The 23,200-nt window shown below is 40.8% G+C and overlaps 1 protein-coding gene and 1 long non-coding RNA gene across 2 annotated transcripts in view; one reads left to right on the top strand and one right to left on the bottom strand.

The window, feature by feature from the left end:
• Window positions 1-23,200, top strand: part of LOC147311646 (sodium channel protein type 2 subunit alpha-like) — a 65,343-nt gene that overhangs the window by 8,939 nt on the left and 33,204 nt on the right. The window contains exons 2-7 of the mRNA XM_086265726.1: window positions 14,767-15,087; window positions 18,424-18,544; window positions 19,005-19,092; window positions 19,172-19,300; window positions 19,524-19,603; window positions 21,430-21,633. Coding sequence (XP_086121852.1) covers window positions 14,815-15,087; window positions 18,424-18,544; window positions 19,005-19,092; window positions 19,172-19,300; window positions 19,524-19,603; window positions 21,430-21,633 — 895 coding nt within the window. The 5' untranslated portion in view covers window positions 14,767-14,814. The remainder of the gene's footprint in view (window positions 1-14,766; window positions 15,088-18,423; window positions 18,545-19,004; window positions 19,093-19,171; window positions 19,301-19,523; window positions 19,604-21,429; window positions 21,634-23,200) is intronic.
• On the bottom strand, window positions 17,430-23,145 carry LOC147311647 (uncharacterized). The gene is made up of 3 exons (XR_015125292.1): window positions 23,000-23,145; window positions 21,497-21,551; window positions 17,430-17,736 (listed from the first exon to the last, which is right to left on the bottom strand). It is a non-coding gene; the product is annotated as an uncharacterized LOC147311647 (long non-coding RNA).

Below are 23,200 nucleotides of genomic sequence, written 5' to 3'. Positions count from 1 at the left end.
CCCTATCATACTGCATAACTGGTGGTGGGGCATATGACTGAGGACCAGCCACCGGCTGCTGTAGAGTCTCTTTAATCTGAGCTATCTCTGCACTGAGACCTTTCAGGGAGGCTACACCTGTCTTAAGCTCCGCTAACTCAGTTAAAAGCTCGGGTGGTATCTTAGCTTTAACTTCTTTCACAGGGTTCTTAGCTGGTGACACATCATCTGACTGCACTGCACTCACACTTGTAGCAGTCTGTGATGCTAAACATCTCTTCTTGTTTTTCCTTTCTGCCTCATTGGCACAAGCCATATTTAACCTCTCTAACAGGAGTTCATCAGGTGTCTTAGAGTCTAACAGGAGTGGCTGCATATCTATCCTGACACTGTCACTCTGGAAGCCTGTGAGTATGGTGTGCAAACACATACGCTGAACTAAAGCTGGGTCGTATTTGAGTCCTGACTCAGATTCTTGGGAAGCAAATAAGACTTTCTGCTTTAGATCCAAAACTCTCATCAGGAAGCTTTGAGCAGTCTCTTTTGGGGTCTGTACCTCAGAGGCAAGTTGTTTATACAGTTCGGTGGCGCTCTTCTCCTGGAAATGGGAGCGCAGTATGCGGCGTAGAGTCGGAAGGGTGAGTTGAGCTTTTCCCTCCAAATAGCTGCGTAGTTGTAGACCTGGCAAGATAGCTCTGATGACAGCATCTACAATGTCAAGCTCTGAGTAACCTCTGCTCAGTCCATTTTCGATCTGGTGAGCAAGACTGGAAAATGTCAGTTTGTCTTTTTGACCTGGTTCGCCAATCTGGCCTGATATTTTGAAATCTTTCTGCCAGTAAGGGCTTGGTCGTTGGGGGGTACTTGACACAGATGAGTTAGGGACAAAGCGATTACCTTGGGAGTGAGAAATAATTGCTGTGTTAACTGCATTAGCTGTCTCTGTTACCAGTGAGGTTGCAGTATTTGGTTGCTCTCTGTGTCCTGAATCACCCTCTTCATTTGCATTTGGTTCAGTCTCAACAATTGTCTCTTTCATTATTTCAGCAATCTTATCATTAAGCAACAACAGTTCTGACATTCCTTCATCCTCAAGTACTGTTATACCTTCTCTCTCAATGTGTATTTGGATGTGTGTTAGCAGTGACAGTCGTGTTTTTCTGCTAACATCTATTTTCTCTGCAATGCCAAGGAACTCGCAGATTGACACTAGTTGGTCTTTGGACAGAGTGTGCATTTCACGCACAACCTCTTCTCGCAGCTCCTCCACCGAAGACATTGTGGCAGTAGGCTGGAAGAATTTTGCATGTACGGGTGACGCTGAGCTGAGTCGCTTTTGCAGCCCCTGATGATCTCTGGCTGGCCTCAGGAAACATGCGCTAAAACACAGCTACCAGTTCGCCTCGACAGCAACACTTTCCTCGCTGCAGTCTGCCTGGGTTGTAGTGGGGGGATTTAGCTGGCTTGGACTACGATGTGCAGATTGTGGACACCGGACATCTAAGCAGCTATCCCAGCGGTGCCTCCAAATGTTACACCCCTGAAAACAGGGGGAAAAGAATCACGAGAGTGATTATGACTTGCGTCTCTCATGCAGTAGTTTATTGCAGTCAAAATGAGCAGAAACGTTTCACATTCTGTACTGCTAAATGTCACATGGTGGAAGAAAAACACCAAACAATAAACCGAAACACCAAAGTGCTTATCATACATATACTTGAGCAGGCCTCCTGATAAAATGGCTGACAACCGCGGCGTTCTTAGCTCCTGCCGTTATCACAATGGCCATTACACAGTACAAAACACAGCTCAAAACCGCCACGTATATGTGCACAAAACTGCAATGTAATGCTTCTAACGCTTACAAAACAATGAACGGTTACCTCTTAAATATCTTAACAGTGTACACATTGGAAATATATCAACTTTTAAACACTTTTACCTGAAAACAGGGGGAAAAGAATCACGAGAGTGATTATGACTTGCGTCTCTCATGCAGTAGTTTATTGCAGTGAGGAGAACGCGCGAAAGCCCCCTAGTGGAGAATAGAGACACTACTAATCGAGCCCAGAAAAGGCTTACTAGCCGATCACTGATGTATAGATTGTAGTTCTCTTAAGTAACATGAAAGCCATTAATATAACATGAAAAATAATAAACTCTTAACCATTTTCTTACCATATTTACATTATTTCCGTCCTTATATTATTTCCGTCCTTATATCAACTGATATGAATTAGTATTAACTAAACAGTTTTATATGCAATACTCATTCAACCTGTCACAAGTGCAGGTCTATGATGATTTTTAGTGCTACTATCATCTAGTTCTGATTCTGGTTCTGTCTTGGTTAAGTCCTCAGTAGTCCTGATTTTGAACTGTTGTAGTCCTGTTTTAATTCTGGATCAGTTCTGGGTCTGGTTGAATTGGGGTTTAGTCCTCGTGTCTTGATACAGCCCTGACCTTGTTCTGCCTTGCTGCCTAATTAAAAAACTAGTTTTAGGTGTCCTGCATATGATATATATTTTTCCCTATATGAAGTCATTCTTCTTTGAACAAAACTCAAAACAGAGCCAATTAATCTTTCAGTCATTTCTACCCCCCCCCCCAAAAAAAAAAAAAAATCCCACATGCATACTACCCTTTTTGGCTAAGCCCCGGGTGTTTCAAATGTCTGGCTCCGCCTCTGCACCCGTGTCTCTTTAGGAGTTGGAGGCCGGTGTTGAATGGCCCAAGATCTCATCAACAGGCAGTGTTGGATGCACGTATTTAAAATACAAAATATGAGTAAATGTATCCGTTACAGTTACTGTTCAATAGGTGATATTGAGAATACAGTTAGTTTGTTGAAATAAATGGATTACATGGTGGTATTTTCCTGTTTCATATGTTAGGCTATGGTCTCTCTATTTTTGGTAATTCCACGCTGGTGGAAACCCAAACAAAACTCGCAATAAGAGCCTCTAAAAAATATTATACACAATGATTTAATATGAAGGCAATAGCAGAGTGTTACAGGCATCGCCCTAAACAATGTAGCCTCATGGGCAGTGTAGTCCGTGCTGCAGGGAGAATGGACTGCCATACCCGTTATGTGTCTGTGAGCGAGGGAGGGAGAAAAAGGAAAAGTACGAGCTGTTACGGAGCAGAAACGGGAGCTGGAAGCATGTAAATATAATAATAACCACTGCAGCCAAAAAGAGTGCCTGACGAGCCCAGCTGTAAGTAAGCTGTTAAGACTCGACTGTACATCGTGTTCGTGTTTTGGTCCGAAACAATAAGCAGCCTTTCAACGCCTCTCTCTGTCTCTCGCTAGCAAACTTGACCCAGACAACAAAGTAAAGCTAGTTTTCAGCTAGGAGCCCGACACGGACCCGACATATTAGCCAGAGGTCCCTTTACTACGGTTCGGAGCCGCGGACCTGTTTTATATATGCGCTGAATAGTTTTCTACACGAGATCGCTGCAAAAAGTGCAGCCTTACCTAATGTCCACCCTACTGTTACTCATTTATATTAAGATTTTAACATCTAGTTGGTATTGGTATGGCGAGTAGCCTTCAGTAATAGTAATAAATCACACAGCAATAGTACATTCATGTAGTTGTAAAGTATTCAGAATACATTACTTCTATAATCTTTGGTAGAATACATTTTAAAATTAACCTTCCCAACACTGTCAACAGGTTAGCACCTCATACCACAGTGCACCAAAGCAGTCTCATGAGTGCTGGGAAGGACAAGCCCAGAGCCCAAAACAGACAGTGCAGGAGATGACAAGGTTAGTAATTGTATGGTGAAAATTATACTTCTAGTTATCTTGATTGGCAAAAGAAAAGTAAATACAAAATCTGCTTCTCACATATACGGCATATAGGGCATTTCCAAGATTTTTTTTTTTTTTTCCAAAACTTCTTCAATTTCTTTCATTACAGCTGTCCTGTGCCAGATGTTCTGTTGACCCACAGTGAGAGGAATCATTTCAGAAACACCAGGAAGACTGAAACTCGTCGCTGGGATCAAGCAGGGCTCGTGATCTTCACCAGCAGCTCCCTCACAAGAAGGATAAACCCAGCATTTCATGAACACTGATGGAGACCTTTGCTTTGTGTAATGTTAGAAGTACTCCGATAATCCTCAGAGGGTCTGGACTTTGACATAATATCATATCTTTAAGTCCTGTAGAAAGTTAAATATATGTTGTGCTCTCTGGTTACTCTGGTATGAATGACTCTGAATTACTTTATGATAAATAACACACTATTGTCAAAAAACAGGGAAAAAATTCCAGATCAAGTTTTTAGTTCAAATACAAGTAATAACCTTTGACTTTAATCAGGTTTTATTTAATTATGTCAGAAAAAACATCATGTGCTCTTCATGTAGCTGAGTACATTCAGTGTTTAAAACAGAAGTTGTGCAGGTCTGAGATCAGCAGTTTTCTGAAACACCAAACTGAGGTACTGTTAATGCTGATGTATAGTGACACAGTTACAGGGGTGATTAATCCTTTTGACTTTTTGTCTTTAAATTTATCAATAAAACAGCTGCAGCTTTCACTGACAGCACATGTGGTACTTTAACCTTTGTACTGTTTTCTTCAGTTAATTTTGGAGTTACTACAAAGATTGAAGACATAGGATGATCTGTCTGCTGTCACTGGGTGGTGCTGAGGTCTGAATCTGAGGATGGCTCCTGTAATCACAAACAGAACAGAATCATCACAAACTGAATGTTACGGTTCGGCGTTGGCAGTGTATTGTTTTAGGCGTTTTGTTTTGGCGTGACTGTTATGTGTTTCCTGTTTTACTTTGAAATTCTGTGTTATCTTAGTGTTCAGTTTACGTTTCCTTGTCTCGTCAGGTCTTATTTGCCCCAGCCGTGTATCCCTCCTGTGGTCCATTCCCTAATTGCTCCTTCTATGTATTTAAGCCCTGTGTTTCTGTATGTCATGGTCGCGATCCCCCCCCCCGTTGTAAATAGTTTGGCGCCTTGTGTTTGGTGATGTAAATAAATGTTGTATCTTGCTTTAAATCTCGTCTTGGGATTATTTTTGTGGAAGTTGCACGCCGGTTGCCTAGGCCGGGGTGTAACACTGAAATATAAAGTTTATCTCAAATCTGAAATAGAGCTGATCCTTCTCTGTCCTCACACACTCGGGATCTGAAGTTGTTCAGTCCTACAGTTCTGCCGACAGCTGTTTATTTTTTATTTGTTTTAAAGGCCTTATATACTAACACATTTTCTAATATCATGTTTACCTTTGAGTTGTTGATGCTTTATAAATGGACATCTGCAAAGATGAGATGATGGAGCAGGTTTCAGTCGAGGTTCAGTCTGCTGCTGCATCCTGGTCACAACATACGGAGGTGTTATCAGCTCAGTATTGAACAAGAAATATTAATGTTTCAAGTTATTTGTCCTAAAGCAGCGGTCTCCAACCTTTTTTGCGCCACGGACCAGTTTATGCCCGACAATATTTTCACGGACCGACCTTTTAAGGTGTCGCGGATAAATACAACAAAATAAAACCAATACCGGTACCGAAAAAAAGAAGATTTATTCATAACACACAAAAGACTCAGGAAAACCAAGTTAACGATAAAAACGATAACAAAATAACGCTGAAAACCCATAAAAACCCTGAAAACCATACATTTCACACCTGAGCCTCAACTCTCGCGGCCCGGTACTGGTCCGAGGCCCGGGGGTTGGGGACCGCTGTCCTAAAGGATGCAAGCTGTACAGAGTACTGCACATGTGACTTTGTGAACATAACTCATTAAAAATAATTCGGACAGTTTTTTAACCTGAATATTTGTATCAAACTCAGTAAAAAAAATGCTATAAAAAAAAAAATCAGTGTGTGATTCTTACTCTGAATCTGAATAAGTACGCGGGACCACTGCGTGCAGTAAGACCATCTCTTTTACTTCCTGTATTACCATTCCCCCGGCATGCATTGCCAGTGCGTAACATGTAATTACACAATCAAACAATGAACACATACTGCCCATACAACAAATGTACCAGAGACAATTATGAATACACCACATCTCCCCTTTTAAACAAAAACAGAATATTACTTTTCTCAGGACAGAACTTCCAACCAGACTACCTCTTGATTCTTTTTTTTTTTTCTCTTTTTCAAAGCCATACAAGAACATCTGGCAAACAATCTGCATTACATTTTTAACCTTTTCTTTTTCTTTTCTTTTTTTGACAACTCTCTTTAGATTTATTTTACTGTGCTCTACAAAACCATTATAACACAGTTATATAACAACAACTTTTTTTTTTTTTTTTTCCTCTTACAGATCTAACTTTTTAGGTTTGACTATTGGCCTCCCTGACTTGGTTCTGACCACATCAGTGTTAACAGGTGTAGCAGGGATCACACTGGGTGTTTGAGGCTTCTGCAACACAGGCACATTAGCAGGTTCATGCACAGGTGAACTTAAAGGAATCAAATACACACGATTACGCCTCACAGTCCCTTGTGGTAACTCCACTGTTTATGATCGGGGTGTAGAGTGATTTTGGATAAGAGTGCCTGTAGTTTTGACATCAGTCGCCCAAACTTGCTCTCCTGGGGACAGGCTGCATAAAGGTTTTGCGCGGTGGCGCCTGTTGAAGTTTGCTATCTCCATCATCCTCTTCTCCCTTTCCTTTTGAGTGAGCAGTGCGTTGTCCGGCAGTGTAGGCTCCAGCTGCGATGGAAGCATCGGCAGTGTGGTTCGCAGACGTCTGCCCATTAAAAGCTCTGCAGGGCTGTATCCGGACTGCAGTGGTGTAGCTCTATAGGCAAGAAGAGCTAGATAAGGATCAGCTGCTTTTTTCAGAAGATTTTTTACAGTCTGCACAGCACGTTCTGCTTCTCCATTACTTTGCGGAAACTTGGGACTGCTTGTGATGTGTTTAAAGCCGTATGCTGCTGCAAAGTCTGTAAAGATTTGACCTGAATACTGTGGCCCATTATCAGACATGAGGACCTCTGGGATGCCATGACGGGCAAAGAAAGATTTCAGGTGAGTAATGACATCGTTTGATTTTGTCCTGTTTAACAAAGCAATCTCAACAAATCTAGAGTGATAGTCAACAGCGATAAGGTAAGTTTTCCCTCCCAGCTCGAAAAGATCTGTGCCCACTCTCTGCCATGGGCGGGCAGGGTATTCTGTTGGCATGAGTGGCTCACTGTTATTGTGTCTTTCTTGAATACACGTTTTGCCCTTGAGCACAATCTCAGAGATTTGTTGACTCAGCCCGGGCCACCACACTGTTTGGTGTGCACGAGCTTTACATTTTACAACACCTTGGTGTCCTTCGTGTAGTTTTTCCAGCACCTCGTTTCTCATTGCTGAAGGAATGATAAGCCGTGTGTCTTTTAACAAAAGGCTGTCTTCAACAGTGAGCGTGGCTCGGTCAGGCCAGTAATTTCGCAGTAAAGGCTCTTGTTTTGCATGTTCTGGCCAGCCTTCGGTGCACATGTCCATGACGCGAGCACACACACTGTCGCTTTTCAGTTGTTCCTTCAGTGTTTGCATATATGATGAACTGACAGGCATGTTTGCTACAATACTGTCCACATATATGTCTGTGCTTTCCATTAGCTCTTTGTCTGACAGGTTCATTGGTTTTTTTTCTGAGGTGAGCGGGACAAAGTATCTGCTGTCCAGAGCGATTTCCCTGGGGCGTACTGCACAGTGTACGAGTAACGCATGAGTCTCATTCTGAATCGCTGGATCCTGGGTGGCAAGAGATCCAGAGCTTGTCCTCCCAGTAAGGAAACGAGAGGTTTGTGGTCCGTTTCAAGACAAAAATGTTTACCAATCAGGAAATCACGAAAACACTCACACGCCCATGTTGATGCCAGTGCCTCTTTTTCCACTTGTGCGTATCGTGGTTCAGTAGGAGAAAGGGACCTCGATGCATACGCTACTGGTCGCCATCCTTCTTCCCACAGCTGCAAAAGAACACCTCCGAGACCATAGGATGAAGCATCTGCTGATACTTTATTGTCTCTGTTGGGGTCATACATTGCGAGCACTGGGGGTGAGGTCAGGGCATCTCGTAATGTTTTGAAAGCTCTCGCTTGGTCAGTTCCCCAATACCATGCGTTCTTTTTGGAAAGAAGATCTCGCAGGGCTTTGTCTTTTTCAGCTAAATGGGGGATGAACTTGCCCACTTGATTCACCATGCCCAGAAAACTGTGCAACTCTGACACATTAGTTGGCTCTGTCATTTCTGTAATTGCCTCCGTTTTCTTCGGGTCAGGACTGATACCTGTATCCGCTATGATGTGACCCAAGAAAGCAACCTTGCTCTGGGAGAGCTCGCATTTTTCAACATTCAGCGTTATGCCTGCTTTTTCCAGTCTTTGCAGTGTAGCATGGCGACGGGAATCATGCTCCTGATGGTTACGTCCCCACACCAACACATCGTTAATGTGACACACCACTCCTTCGAGACCCTCGATGACCTCCGCCATCATGCGCTGAAAGTGTTCGGGCGCTGAGTTGATCCCAAACGGTAGGCGGTTAAAGTGGAACCGCCCAAAGGGTGTGATGAAGGTGGTGAGTTTGGCAGACTCATCGGACAGGGGAATCTGCCAGAAGCCCATGTTGGCATCCAGTTTGCTAAACACTTTGGCTCCTGCGAGCATTCCTAGACTTTGTTCAACCGATGGCAGCACATATTTTTCACTGCACACATACTCATTTAGTCCGGTAAAGTCTACGCAAAGTCTTAGCCTAGGGCTGTTTTTCTTTGGAACAACAACCATGCCGGCACACCAATCCGTTGGTTCCTCAACTCGGGTAATGACACCAAGCTCTTCCATTCATTGGAGTTCCTCCTTTACCCTTCCCATTAGAGGCAGAGGAATCCTTCGCGGAGTTTTGAGTGAGTACGGCACAGCATTCGGTTTGAGTTTAATGTGATAGGCCCGCTGCACTTTCCCTAGACCATTGCAAAGTTTAGGGTAAGTAGTCTTCAGAGTGTGCATTGAAACCGCGTCAACTCACACCAGCAGGCCAAGAGCTGTAATGGCGGGCAGGCCTAGCAGTGGAGTGCTCAGGTTTCTTACAACATAGACCTTCTCTGTTGTCTGTTTCGCTCCGTAGTTGAGCTGTAGCTTTGTAAAACCTGCAACGTCCAGTGGTGTTTTTCCAGGGCCTAACAAAGGTTTTTCTGGCTGCTGGAGAACTGGTCTGTGTTCGTTAGCAAAAATCTTTGATAAGTCCGAGTCAGCAATTACAGTCACATCTGCTCCAGTATCCAATTTGAAAGTGATTTTTGCATCTTTCACTTGTATGATGGCTGTCCACGCCTGGCCGTCACTTGAAACTGAGCCTAGGAAGAAACCTTGCTCCTCTTCCTCCTCAATACTTTGCACTGTCTTGCTTTGTCTGCAGAGTCGCTGGTAGTGACCTTTTTTTCCACATAAATGACATTTTGCATCATTTGCTGGGCACTCAGGTTTCGGATGTGGAGAGCCTCCGCACTTGTAGCATTTATTACTTTGTCTCTTGCTATATTGCTGTTGTGTTTTGACAGTTTTATTTTTGAACATGTTGAACTTTGTTTTGTCGTGCTTTTGTATCACTCTGTCAACTGTTTTTGCATTTACATGCATTACATTTGTTTCACTTCTCAAAGCTGACGGTTGCTTTTTGATTTCTTCTGACTGCCTGGCCATTTTTATAGCTTTATCCAAGTCCAAGTCTTTTTCCATCTGCATGCGCTCAGACAGCCTCGTGTCGGCCAAGCCCACTACTATTCTGTCTCTTATCAGTTCATCATGGAGCGGTCCGTAGTTACAGTGCTCTGCTAATGCATGCAAAGCAGTCACGAATGCATCAACAGTCTCATTCGGCTCTTGTTTGCGCATATTAAAACATGCGCGCTCATAAACAACATTTTTCCTGACAATGAAAAAGTTGTGGAAGCTATCTCTCACTTTAGCATAGTCCCGTTGGTCTACATCACTTAACTTTAGTCCTCTCAGGACGTCATCCGCTTCGTCTCCCATACAATATATGAGAGTGTTCACTTGGTTTTCCTCCGAGCTCGCAGACAGATTACTTGCCTGACGGAATCTCTCGAAGCGACGGACCCATCTTGTCCATTCGTGTGGTTTGGAAAAATCAAAGGGCTCCGGTGGTTGGATGCTAAACCTTCCCCTTCTCCTCACACTCAGCAGATGTATGGAGTCTTACAAGTCACACAGCACTTCTGACACCATGTGTGATTCTTACTCTGAATCTGAATAAGTACGTGGGACCACTGTGTGCGGTAAGACCATCTCTTTTACTTCCTGTATTACCATTCCCCCGGCATGCATTGCCAGTGCGTAACACGTAATTACACAATCAAACAATGAACACATACTGCCCATACAACAAATGTACCAGAGACAATTATGAATACACCACAATCAGATGAAAAATGTAACATTTTAACTTAAGCTGACAAGCGGAAGTAGTTGGTTTCAGTACATAAGTATCGGGCTTTGCTATTTAATCCATAGCTATTGACTAATGAGGGGTTACTGAAGGTTTTTAAAAGTTGGCGTTAATGTCCTTCCACATGTGGAAAGCGACAGAAAACATGCTGCTGTTTGCACATATTTAATAATCAGCTCTGCACAGGAGCAGAAGCAGAGTCCAGCCTGTTGCTCTTACAGTATAATACTCATAATAAAAGTACAGTAACCGTGGTTAGTCACTAAGCAGCCCGGTGCGTTTCTCTTGATTTCTTTAGTCATGGTAAATTCATTCACCTGCAGGGGTTAGCTAAACAAACTTTACAAAACAAGTTTCTCCGAAAGCCGAGTGCTCATTTTAGCTAGCTAAGGACCTAAATTATGGATTATCTTAAAAAACACATTTAATTTACCAAAAATATTGCGGTGGGGCCTCAGGTCCTCCTGTCCGGTAGTCCAATTTACTGAAGAACACCTCAGGCTGTCACTTTGAAATAGTCGGTAATGTAAACGCTGGACCTCTCAGCATCTGCCATTCCCAAACAGACACGTGCAAGTTTGTCCGTGACCGCAGCCGCGTCGTCAGTGTTTTCTCCAGTCATTGGGCAGCATTATAATATATGCAAATACATGCGGGTCGGAATCCCCGCCCTCCCAGCGCGCCCCCGGACGCCAAAACAGTGCCAGCAGAGTGAAACTGAAAAATGGTTTGAAACCGAAAAATGGATTGAAACTGAAAAAAAAAATTGTAAGCGAAAACAAAAAAAATTACAGTTTCAATTAATTGTTTTTCACTATCAATTTTTTTTCCGGTTTCAATACAACATTTTTCAGTACATTTATTTCAGTTACAATATTTTTTTTCAGTTTCAATATTTTTTTCGGTTTCGTTTCAAGTTGGCATCGTTCTGATTCCATAGAAGAGCAAAGACGTGGAGCCGTTACCGACATGGTGAGCTGAGCTCAGAGTGAATGAAAACATGATCCATAACAGCTGCGCTGTTCCTGTAATCACCACTAAAACCTTTACTGGGAAAATGTTAGCGGGAGTTATTCATCAAAGCACCTCATCAAGAAACGCTGAGACGAAGAAAAGCAAATTTTGTTGATGCTCCATCCACTGCCCTTTGTTTTTTACACAGCGAAAAATCTCCAGTAAGCCTCAAGATGTCGTATTAAAATATGCAGATGAACAAACAGGGGGGAGTCTAAAGGCATATTAATTTCAAAGCTTTCTTAACATTTTTCAGATTGAAAGTGAAATATATAATATATTTTTTAATGTATGAAATTTTATTAAATGGCATTAATATTTTAAAATATAAAAAAGAGGTTTATTAGGCTGGACACTGAATTATCATTAATATTAATTAATGTGTAAAACATCATAATGTCTGTTTTCAGCAACACAAAAAAAATTGCCTCCTATTAAGAGACAACAGAGAAAAGGTCAATTGTTTATGCCTTAGTTTAGATTATTTTATTTGACTTTGACTGTACTTGATATTATTTATAGATTTTTGCCTTTTCTGTTTTCTTTAAAAAATGTGATATGGGATGGGATGTACATTCAATCAAAGGGTTTAGTTTTTGCTTTTATTGTTGTTTTTTGACATATGTTGCATGCAGTTGAAATCTATCACAAACCACCTCTTATCTCATCTAAGTACAAAAACACACTTTGAGGTCATACAAAATTAAATATTAAAGATTGGTTACTGATAAACTAAAGAAGTGATACTGAAGCTTTGAAGTGGCTCATATCTTAAGCTGTGCATAATGAGCTGTACGCTGACAGAATGATGCATTCCTGTTTAGAGGTTACTCACTGCAGGCTGAGCTACAGGAAATCAAAGTTTATTTTATGTTTGCAGAAAATCATGTTTCTGCTTTTTAATTCCCTTTATACAGTATTGGTTTATTTATATAATACAGCAGCTGGATCTTTAGCTAGCAACTCACCATGCGACAAAATGCAACCAAACAGTTTGTCTACTTACTGATGTTTGTTAAGCTGATAGAAATGCTGAATTACCTGCCAGTTAAAAAGAAACATCACTCACTTCATGCTTCCACCTCTTCTGTAGAGTTAGCTAGATGCTGAAGTAGTGTAAACACAACTTACAGTCACCTGCACTTTCTTAAACGCTATAAATGATGCTCTTGAACCTAAAGTAACAAGTCCATTTTGAAAATGTAGTAGAAAGTACAGATATTTGTTTATAAAGGTAGGGAGTAAAATTAAAGAGTTATCAGAAAAATAAATACTCCAGTAATGTACAGATAAAAAAAAGTGTTTCTACTTCGTTATTTCTGCCCTCTGACAACAAAACACCACTTTCTACAGTACAATATTATTTATTCAAATACTGTTCGTGAGCGTATTGGATTACGGTGTGGTCAAACACTACCTGTTTATGCCCTGTCCTTATCTTCAACATCATGCTGCTCTGTTGTATCGTAATTGCTCCTTGGGGATAAATAAAGTCTTTCTGATTCTGACTACTTTTACAACATCAACAACAACAACAAAAAAAACCCTGTAGAATGAAGGAGGGCATCACATAAAAGCTTCCAGTTCATCAAATCTGACTGAGCAGTCCTTACCTTTAAAAACAATCACTTTTCTTCCTTGGTAAATGGTAAATGGCCTGCATTTGTATAGCGCTTTTCTAGTCCCTAAGGACCCCAAAGCGCTTCACACTACATTCAGTCATTCACCCATTCACACACACATTCACACACTGGCGATGGCAAGCTACATTGTAGCCACAGCTGCCCTGGGGCACACTGACAGAGGGGAGGCTGCCGGACACTGGCGCCACCGGGCCCTCTGACCACCACCAGTAGGCAAACATGGGGTTAGTATCTTGCCCAAGGATATTTGGCATGCAGCCAGGAGGCAGCCTGGGATCGAACCACCGACCTTCTGATTAGTGGCTGACCTGCTCTGCCACCTGAGCTACAGCCACCCATCCTTGCCTGTTCTGTATTATATGTTTCTTAATCTCTGGTGAAGTTATAGCACATTTTCTAAAAAAGTAACTTTTAGCTGCCCCCTTATTAATAGGGGGTCATCCCCTATATATGATGTGTTAGATTTTTACACCAGATGTAAACTGCTACACAATAGAGCTACTATCTGACTTTCTCCCAAGGAAATAAAGCAGCTGTACCTTTAGCTTACAGACAGATTGTGCAACACACTGAACAGAAACAGTGTGTGCGTTTTTTGATATTTGTTGAGCTGTTTGAAATTTGCTTCCGTGTTTAATTGCCACTTAAAAAAACATTACTCCCTTTTATCCTCTTGTGTGACCCTAGAGAGATGCGTAAGTGCCATGACCACAAGCTACTCAGATCAGTACTAAAACGCTGTTCTGGATCATTCCAGCCCACTTTAACCCCTGAATGTACTTCTATAAATGATGCATAAATTATGTGTGTGTGTGGGGGGGGGGGGTTGTTTGTTGGTTTTTTTCCCTTTTTCTTTTCTTCATTGAGATAACAACTGGTGATGGATACACTAGAGGCTGTCTTTTATACGTTGTGGCTTCCTCCATTTAGGTTCAAATTAGTGTGATGCTTGAAAGTGTCCAGTGAAGCGCAATTACTCCCAGCAAATGTCTTAAACCTAAAGTACAAAGTAACAAAGTATTTGTATTTCATTATTACCCATTTCTGCTCTTGGAGAAAGAGAGTACATTCAAACTCGAAGCTTTTTTTTTGTTGCCTTTCGTTTCACACACACATTAAACCACAAAGGTAAAACTGAGTAACGAGGACAATTGATAGACCATTGAGTTTGTGACAATTGCGATTGCATTTGTATCATGCTAAAGCCAGAGAGAGGAACCCAGACAGATAGTAAGCAATCTGTGGGGCTTTTTAGTTCAGCTCAATTGAACCTCAACTTCAGTTCAATTACATTTTATTTATATAGCACCAAATCACAACCCCAGCATTCATATTTAATAGTGCATAGGTATTTCTAACACATCGTACCAGTCAGACCTATTAGTAGATCTAATTTTACCACAGCTGAAAGGAACTTGACAGGTGCATGACAGCTCATAATACCCCCAGTTTTCCTCCAATCAAAGAAGAGAAACAAACCTACCTTCCTCTATTCTACATTAAAACAATTGGTCAGTAAAAATCTGTTGAATTGCAAGTGATTAGTGAGAGGCAAGCCATAACATAACAAGTTTTCATTTGCATCTTTTAGCCAAATAATGGATGTAAAGACAATATAACTCTGCTGTTTATGCTGTTCTGTTTATCATATATTTTCTAACCCTACAGACTTTTTTCTTGTTGGAAGCTAGCTGTTCATTCTGAAGGTGTAGCAAGATGCAAAATGTGGCACAGTTGTTTATGCCACCAAGTCCAGACAGCTTCCGTCCCTTTAGTCGCGAGTCCCTTAAAGCCATCGAAAAACGGATTGCTGAAGAGAATGCCAAGAAACCCAAACAAAAGAAGGAAGAATGCAAAAATAAAATTAAGCTTACACCCAGCCGTGACCTAAAGGAAGGCAAATCACTCCCCCTTGTATATGGGGACATTCCAGATGGCCTGGTGTCGATACCACTGGAGGACCTGGATCCCTACTACAATAATCAGAAGGTAGGTTTGTTTAACCTTGAGCACTAAGCTCAAAGTTTAGATCACTGCTCTGAACACAAGAGAATCAGGATTGGATTGTGCCTCATAAGGAAGAAGGCTATTGTGACAAAGAAAACATTTTTCCATTTAGATTAAGTCATCATTTGTGACACTGCATGCAGGTATTATTATGGTACTTTTGGCTTTAAAATGTAAAAATGATTTTAATGACATTTGTCATCAATATATAAAGGTGCTTATTAATTATTGCTGACATTTAGTAAGCAAGATATAACTACTCTTATATCTTAGTCAGCTGGCAGTAGTGTGCAAAAGTCTTGAACCACACTTGATTACCACTGCAAAGGAGGTAATGTTTTTGATATGTGCATGTGTCATTCTGTCTGTAAACACTTTTGATCTGACTCTGTTTTAATATTGATCTGAAGGTTAAAATAAAAATACTGCTTTAAAGAGCTATTTAAAATTCAAAACTACATTTCTTGCTGGCACTGATTGTATTGACAAAATATAGGTATACAGGGAATGATACTGTCATGGTCCTGGGTCATTTTGACCCAGTGTTCTTAGTTTTCCTGTGGTATTGTATTTTGTTCCTTATGTTCATTGGATTGTTTGGTTTGGTATTTGGATTCCCCCTGTGTCCATGCTTTTATTGTGGTGTTTGTTATGGTACCGTGTTCCCGTCCTTTGTGTTCTGTGTTCTCCTCATCCCCTTGTGTATTCATCCTTGTTCTCTGCCTCTCTCTCTCTCGGCCTCTTTCTCTGTGTACTGTGTTGTGTTTAAGGTCCACATCTTGGTGTCAGTATTTTCAGTTTCGTGTCCTCCCCGCTCGGTCATGAGTAATTGTCCTCAGCTGTGTTCCCCGTGTGTTCCCACTTCCCTCATTACCTTCTGTGTATTTATGTCAGAGTATCCCTTTGTTCCGTGTTGCGTTGTCCCTCTAGGTCAGGGGTGTCAAACTCAAATACACAGTGGGCCAAAATTCAAAACTGGAACAAAGTCGCGGGCTAACATTAATATTTATTGGAAAAAAAAAAATCTTCCTCTAGATATAAGAATGAATCTTTTCTTATGGACTCAAACACGTTTTGCTGAAAAACTGAATATGGAACAAGCAAAGCTTAATACTAAACAATATATATATTAACTGTATAATACCAGTAGGCCAGCTCTAATAGTAATTTGGTATGGCTTCGCGGGCCAAATGTAATTAGGGACAGAGTTTGACACCTATGCTCTAGGTTGTGTGCGTTCCCCTGTGACTTCCCAGCGCCTCAGCTTTAGTTTCTCCCAGTATAGTTTTGTATCACTTCTTATGTTCCTATTAATAAAGACCTGCCTTTTGAGTTTATCCCGCGTGTCTTGAGCCGTGCATTTGGGTCCTCTCTTGCCTTCACATAGCCGCCGCATGACAGATACATGGTAATATCACATTACTTTGACCTTATTTGACCTCTAATTAGAGGTCAGATGTTTGAACTTTCATAAAATGTTTGTATTAGCAAAATTTAGGAAAGGACACTAGTATATGGGGATTCTAAATTTCACATTACTCCATACTTTATGTGACCTCTGATCTCACTTTTATGTTTTCATCATTTTACATCATGTGATATAGAATGTATTATATTTATAAAGAAAGTATTGTCAGCGAAAGAAAATTAGTCTACATAGATTAAAAAAGAATAGAAAATAAGTATGCTTTACATTATGCCAAGTATATTAAAATGTGTTTCAACAGGGCAAATAACAAATGGCTGCACTATGTACTTGCTTTTACCACACTAAAAACATCTTAAAATACATTTAAAAAGAAGAAAGAAAATAAAATGAAGATGTACAAACATAATGCGGTTTCCTTAATAGTAAATAACTGCACAGAGCTGCCTTAGTGGAGGTTTGGACTTTTTGCTTTCAAGGAATCAGACTTTCTTGTCACTTGTAATTCTTGCAAGTGGTGTTGAGCAATAGTTCTCAAGGCTTCCTGAAAATTTTTCTTTGGTCATTGGCTGGTTTTACACTCATTTTCAAAAAAATCCAAACCTATATGGCCATGTATGAAAAACAGATTGCCCCCTAAACTTAATAACTGATGACAAAATTACCCCAAGAGCGCATCGATCATTCATGAAAGAGGTCACAAAAGACCCCAGAATACATCCAAAGAACCGCAAGTCTTATTTTCCCCACTTAAGGTCAGTGTTTATGACTCCACCATAAGAATAGAAAAAGAATAAAACAGAATAGCTCTTTATTGTCATTGTACATGTACAATGAATTTATGGGTGTTCCAAGCAAACTGTGCAAAAATTCAATATAAATAGTAAGGTGAGGAATAAATAACAAACAGGAGAGATACACACAATCAAGAGGAAAATATACAAACTAGAGGAATATATGCAGGGGTGTCTTCAAAATGCCTTGGAAATAGTGACAAGGTTTGAGTATAAAGTCCATGTGTAGGTGCCTTGAGTGATGGAGAGTTACTCAGACCGTGGCTCAGATTGCTTTCTTTTCATCATCACCCTTCATCTCCATTTGTCACGTCACATCTGCCCTTAACAAATAGGAAAAAATCCAGCCAGAATAAATCCTGACACAGGACCTGAGCAAAGCATCTGGTTGTTGACTTCATAAACAGCCATCTGTAAAACATGGTGAAGTCTCTGTCAGAGCTACATTTCAGCCAGTGGTGGTGGAGATCTTGTCAAATTTAATGTAATTATGAACACAGAAATGTGCTGACAGATTTTCTTATACCTTCCTATACCATCTGGAAAGCGCATGACTAGTAATCATTCACATTTTTCTGCATGACAATGATCCCAAACACACTAACAATGAAGTAAAAGCATACCCAGATTGGAAAACACACAGTGAAATACTATCAGGTCTCCTAGGAGCCCAAAGCTTAAGATTACTGAAGCAGTTTGGGATCATCTTGACAGAACAGGAAAAAAAGCAGCCAACATCCAAAGAAGAGCATTGGAAGCTCCCTCAAGAACTATGTCTGAAGACTACTTAAAGCAATTCCAATGAAAGCTTGCCTAAGACATTTCAAGCTGTAAAATAAAGGTGGTCATACCAAATATTGACAAACTCTGCACAAACTCTGTTTTTGCCTTATATATTGTATTTCTATATATGTTTGCAGATGTCTCAATAAATCTCTCAATATTTAAAAATTTTAAATATAAAAAGTGGCTCAACACTTTTGCAAGTATTATATGTTATATAGATGTAAATTATAATGATACAATGCAAGACAGCGAAAGAGTATCCATATGTATAAGAGTATAAAGATGTATAAATGTCTGTCTTTTCTCTCCCAGACTTTCATTGTATTAAACAAAGGAAAGGTCATTTTTCGCTTCAATGCCAGTCCAGCCTTGTACCTCCTGAGTGCCTTCAACCCTCTACGAAGGCTATCAATTCAGATTCTAGTACACTCATATCCTTTTATTGGGATATGAATCTGATACGCATGAATAATGTTGATGCTGAGCTGTCTGCTGATGTAAGCCCAGGGTTTTGATGCATTCTCAATCATCCAGGAAAGTAAATCTCCAAAAGTTGATTCATGGCCATTGATCAGTGGTCTTTGATCAGTGGGTTTTGGTCAGCGGTTGATGATCAATGGTCATGAGAATTTGCATAATTAAGATTACTGACCTCCAAGCCCATTGTTCCTTCAGTCATTATGCAAATGTGCTGTTTATAAGATTGGGGAAAACTGTAGTCAGCTTGGATGAGTGACGAAATGTTTCTCCCACAAAACGCTACGTCCAGATGAACAGAATCAACTTTTGGAGATAAGCCCAGGGTTACATGTTCACGTTGTTACTTTATTTATACGGGAAAAAAAATACTTTCACAACAAAATCTGTTACTTCCTTGACAACAGCCTGTAAATTGTTCAGCGTGGTGATCATGTGCACTATTCTCACTAACTGTGCATTTATGACACTGAGCGATCCCCCTGAGTGGGCAAAGAACGTGGAGTAAGTGTTCTACAAACATACATAACATACACACAGTGTAGATACTGTGAAGAGTAACTGGTGTTCCTTTTTCTAACAGGTACACATTTACAGCGATTTACACCTTTGAATCCCTCGTTAAAATTTTAGCTCGGGGGTTCTGTATAGGAAAGTTCACATTTCTAAGAGATCCCTGGAATTGGCTGGATTTCTCTGTCGTTGTCATGGCGTAAGTACAGGGCTTTTTCATTATTTTTGTAGTTTTTGTCACACATCTGGAATTGACTCGCCAAAGAAATAAATAATCAGGCTTTTATAAACAGAGACATTGCTTGTTGGTGTTATTTTTTGGTACTGACTGTAGCTTCATTATTACTGTTTTTGCATGGTTCTATGTTACACCTACTGTCATCTCTGTAAATTTTCTAAAATAATTATAATTGTTCTTGCAGGTATGTACCCCTGGGCAATGTTTCAGTCCTTCGGACATTCAGAGTACTAAGAGCTTTCAAAGCAGTTTCTGTCATTCCAGGTAAGCAGTTACCATTTTTGTTTTGTTCTTTTATGTTTTAATAATTATATATAATAATTAATTGGATCCCTTTTGGTGCGTGGATATTTTCCTCTCGCTTAACTGTGGACCTTTCTGTGAGCTACACAAGAAGAGCTAATTTTGTTTGCACAGTTATTCTGTGAACTGTGCAATTTTGTTTGTCCATGGAGCAAAATGCAAAACCATGTACTGCTCTACCACTTGGATCTCTAACTAGTTTATAGTATAATTTAGCCTCCACCCACTTTTCATATGGTTAAAGAAGCCATACTATTCCATAAAGGGTGGTCTTATTAGTGTCTTATTGGTGAAGGCATGTCTTCCATTTTACTGTTTTCTGGCTTATAGACACATTCAGATTTCTTAGATAAATCAATCTCGAGTTAGAAAATACATGTTAATAAATGATAAGTTGGCTTACATGACTTAGGATGCATGTCATCTTATGACTGGTTCTATAGATGGCAATAAAAAAGACAAAGAGTGCTCTCATTCTAAGTCCATGAATGCTCAAATGAAATCAAAGGAGCTTGCAAAGAAAAGCGTCTGTACTTCTTTAAGTTGCTTGAAGACGTTTCACCTCTCATCCGAGAAGCTTCTTCAGTTCTAAGGTCAAATGGTGGAGAGTCCCAGATATAAACCTAGTGGGAGTTTCCCCCCACAGAGGGACAAAAGGACCCCCTGATGATCCTCTAATCGCCTGAGCCAAGGTGTGAAACTGGGTGTGGGTCCCAATCAGCCAGAGTTTCGGGTGAGCTCATTGTGAAACCTGGCCCCACCTTATCATGCGAATTCCTGAGGTCAGATGTCCCAGTGGGCATTAAGGCATCTGGGAAGGGATCTCAAAACTGGATTATAGATGGCAGAGAGTTGGTGTCTTAACAATGTGGTGTATGCTGTACAGTGCAGCGAGGAATGCCCAGACCTCTACATTGGAGAGACCAAACAGCCACTTCACAAGCGCATGGGACAACACAGAAGAGCCACCTCCACAGGACAAGACTCAGCAGTCCATCTGCATCTTAAGGATAAAGGACACTCTTTCGAGGATGCCAATGTTCACATTTTGGACAGAGAGGACAGATGGTTTGAAAGAGGAGTGAAAGAAGCCATCTATGTCCACTGTGAGCGACCATCTTTGAATAGAGGCAGGGGTTTACGACACCAACTCTCTGCCATCTATAATCCAGTTTTGAGATCCCTTCCCAGACGCCTTAACGCCCACTCACATCCTGGGCCATCTGACCTCAGGAATTCGCATGATAAGTTGGGGCCAGGTTTCACAATGAGCTCACCCGAAACTCTGGCTTATTGGGACCCACGCCCAGTTTCACACCTTGGCTCAGGCGATTAGAGGATCATCAGGGGGTCCTTTTGTCCCTCTGTGGGGGGTTACTCCCACTAGGTTTATATCTGGGACTCTCCACCATTTGACCTTAGAACTGAAGAAGCTTCTCGGATGAGAGGTGAAACGTCTTCAAGCAACTTAAAGAAGTCCAGACGCTTTTCTTTGCAAGCTCCTTTGACTACGATGACCTGGATGACTGAGAACCTTCACAGACCTATAGCTCAAATGAAATATGCTATAAATACAGCTACAAAGCCTTCTAAAATTTCCAAAAATGGATTGAATAATGGCGGCACCATTGAACAAGGAAAAAGAATATATTGAATAAAGACGCCATTGTTGACAGTAAGTGTTTCTAAAGATAAAATCCACTGGCATCACTTTGTATTGTTTGCTTATACATGTTAATAATATTTACTGTTTCTTAACTGACTGTAATCAATTTTGTGTTTGACAGGCATAAAAGCCATCATTAGTGCATTGTTCCAGTCTGTGAAGAAACTCACTGATGTGATGAGTCTCACCGTTTTCTGCTTGAGCGTCTTTGCCCTAATAGGGTTACAACTGTTTATGGGCAATCTGAAAAATAAGTGCATACGAGAAGATTTTTCAAAAGGTTATTGGAATAACACAAATGCGACTGTGGACTTTGAAAACATGAGTGAGTATTTGATTTTCCTCTTTAATGCTTTTTTAACACTGTCACAGTACACACACACAAATATATTAGGGGTGCAACGATACACAAAATTCACGGTTCGGTTCGGTTCGATACTTTGGTGTCACGGTTCGATATTTTTTCGATACAAAAAAATGTTCATGCCTCTTTAATTTGTCATTTATTAAAATTATAAATATATATTTTAACTCAAAAGTACAGTTTTTAAATTTAACCCTAACCCTTGTGCGCGTTTTTTATTTTGACAGCGAATGCGCACCTGGGGACCACTTATGTGCAGCCCTGGTTATTTAGCTCGTCATATTGCAGCCACAGAAATTCTTTTGTCCATGAAACCATAAAGCTGCACTTTCTTTTTGCCTTATAGTCTCATTTGTCATAACTTCTCCGTTTTGTGGTAAGCTTTTCTTTGGCTGTCACTTCTTCACCCCGACCTGTCTTATTTGGCTCAGCAGAACTAAAATATATATACTGCTACTTTTACACACGGACTCACATAAGCTCAGCGATTCTCTGCGCGATCAACCTCTCACATGTTTAAGCTTGCTGCGGGAGATTTCACTTGTCATGTTTGCATAGTAAGCTAACGATTAATAAGACGATGTCAGAGGAATTGGTGCACAAATTATCATCACTCACAGATCAGTGCTGTCATTGCAAAGTGAAAGCAAAAAAACGCGCAAATTCAAACGCGATTTCAATATGTCACATATTGACAGTGGCTCACCGATGCCAATGACATAATTACCCAGCTACATTTCTGAAAGAATGCAAAAGCATTGACATATATTTTTCCTACAATAGCCCGACGGGCAGGGAAGAGATAGATTTTTGTAGCCCGACTGGAAAGATCGCTAGCTCCAGGACGTCAGGCTAGCGATTTTGCAAGCCCTGTATCTGATTGAGGAATCACTCATCTTTGGAAAAGAGAGTTTATTACAGAGAAATGTCTCTTTCCAAAATAAAAGCTATACTATCCGCTTCTTCTGGGCTATATTCTCAGCAGCATAAGGAGAATCACGTGCTAACAGCTGTCTAAATGACTCGGCTAAAGTTAGTAGCATGCTTGTTGTTTTTGTCTTTGCACTAGGATGATGTCGGCGTAAATGTGCAGTCATATTCGTTGTGTTCCCACTAGTGCTTTCAGGTTAATCTCGTTGAAATGACCTTAACGCCACAACACGGCAAATCTCCGTTAACGAGCTACCGCCGATCGCCCCGTGCATGGGGCTAGACGGCCAACACGTTAACGAGCTAACTGCGCTAACACACTAGTTCACACCAATGTAATTAAGCATTGCATGGCACATCCAACATACTGTTTTACTTTAGTCCATGACTCGCTTACCTTCAGGGTCATACGTCACATGAAAACCAAAATAATTCCAAACGCCAGATCTGAATGAGAGTGGGGGAGGTCCATCTTGCAAGGAGAGCTTAACTTCTGTCTCGCTAGCTTGCCCTGCGCTCTTCCTCCTGACTATGCTGTCTGTGTTGAGCGCTCAGTGGATCTGCGCTCGACAGTGCAGCCTAGGCGGAGTAGTCGAAC

Source organism: Aulonocara sp. 'chitande type north' Nkhata Bay, linkage group LG16, assembly GCF_057382095.1.
Source record: "Aulonocara sp. 'chitande type north' Nkhata Bay isolate Kocher_YH1m ecotype deep benthic linkage group LG16, A_spYH_male_GT1.1, whole genome shotgun sequence".
Lineage (NCBI taxonomy): Eukaryota > Metazoa > Chordata > Actinopteri > Cichliformes > Cichlidae > Aulonocara > Aulonocara sp. 'chitande type north' Nkhata Bay.
This window is presented reverse-complemented; position numbering and strand designations above follow the sequence as displayed.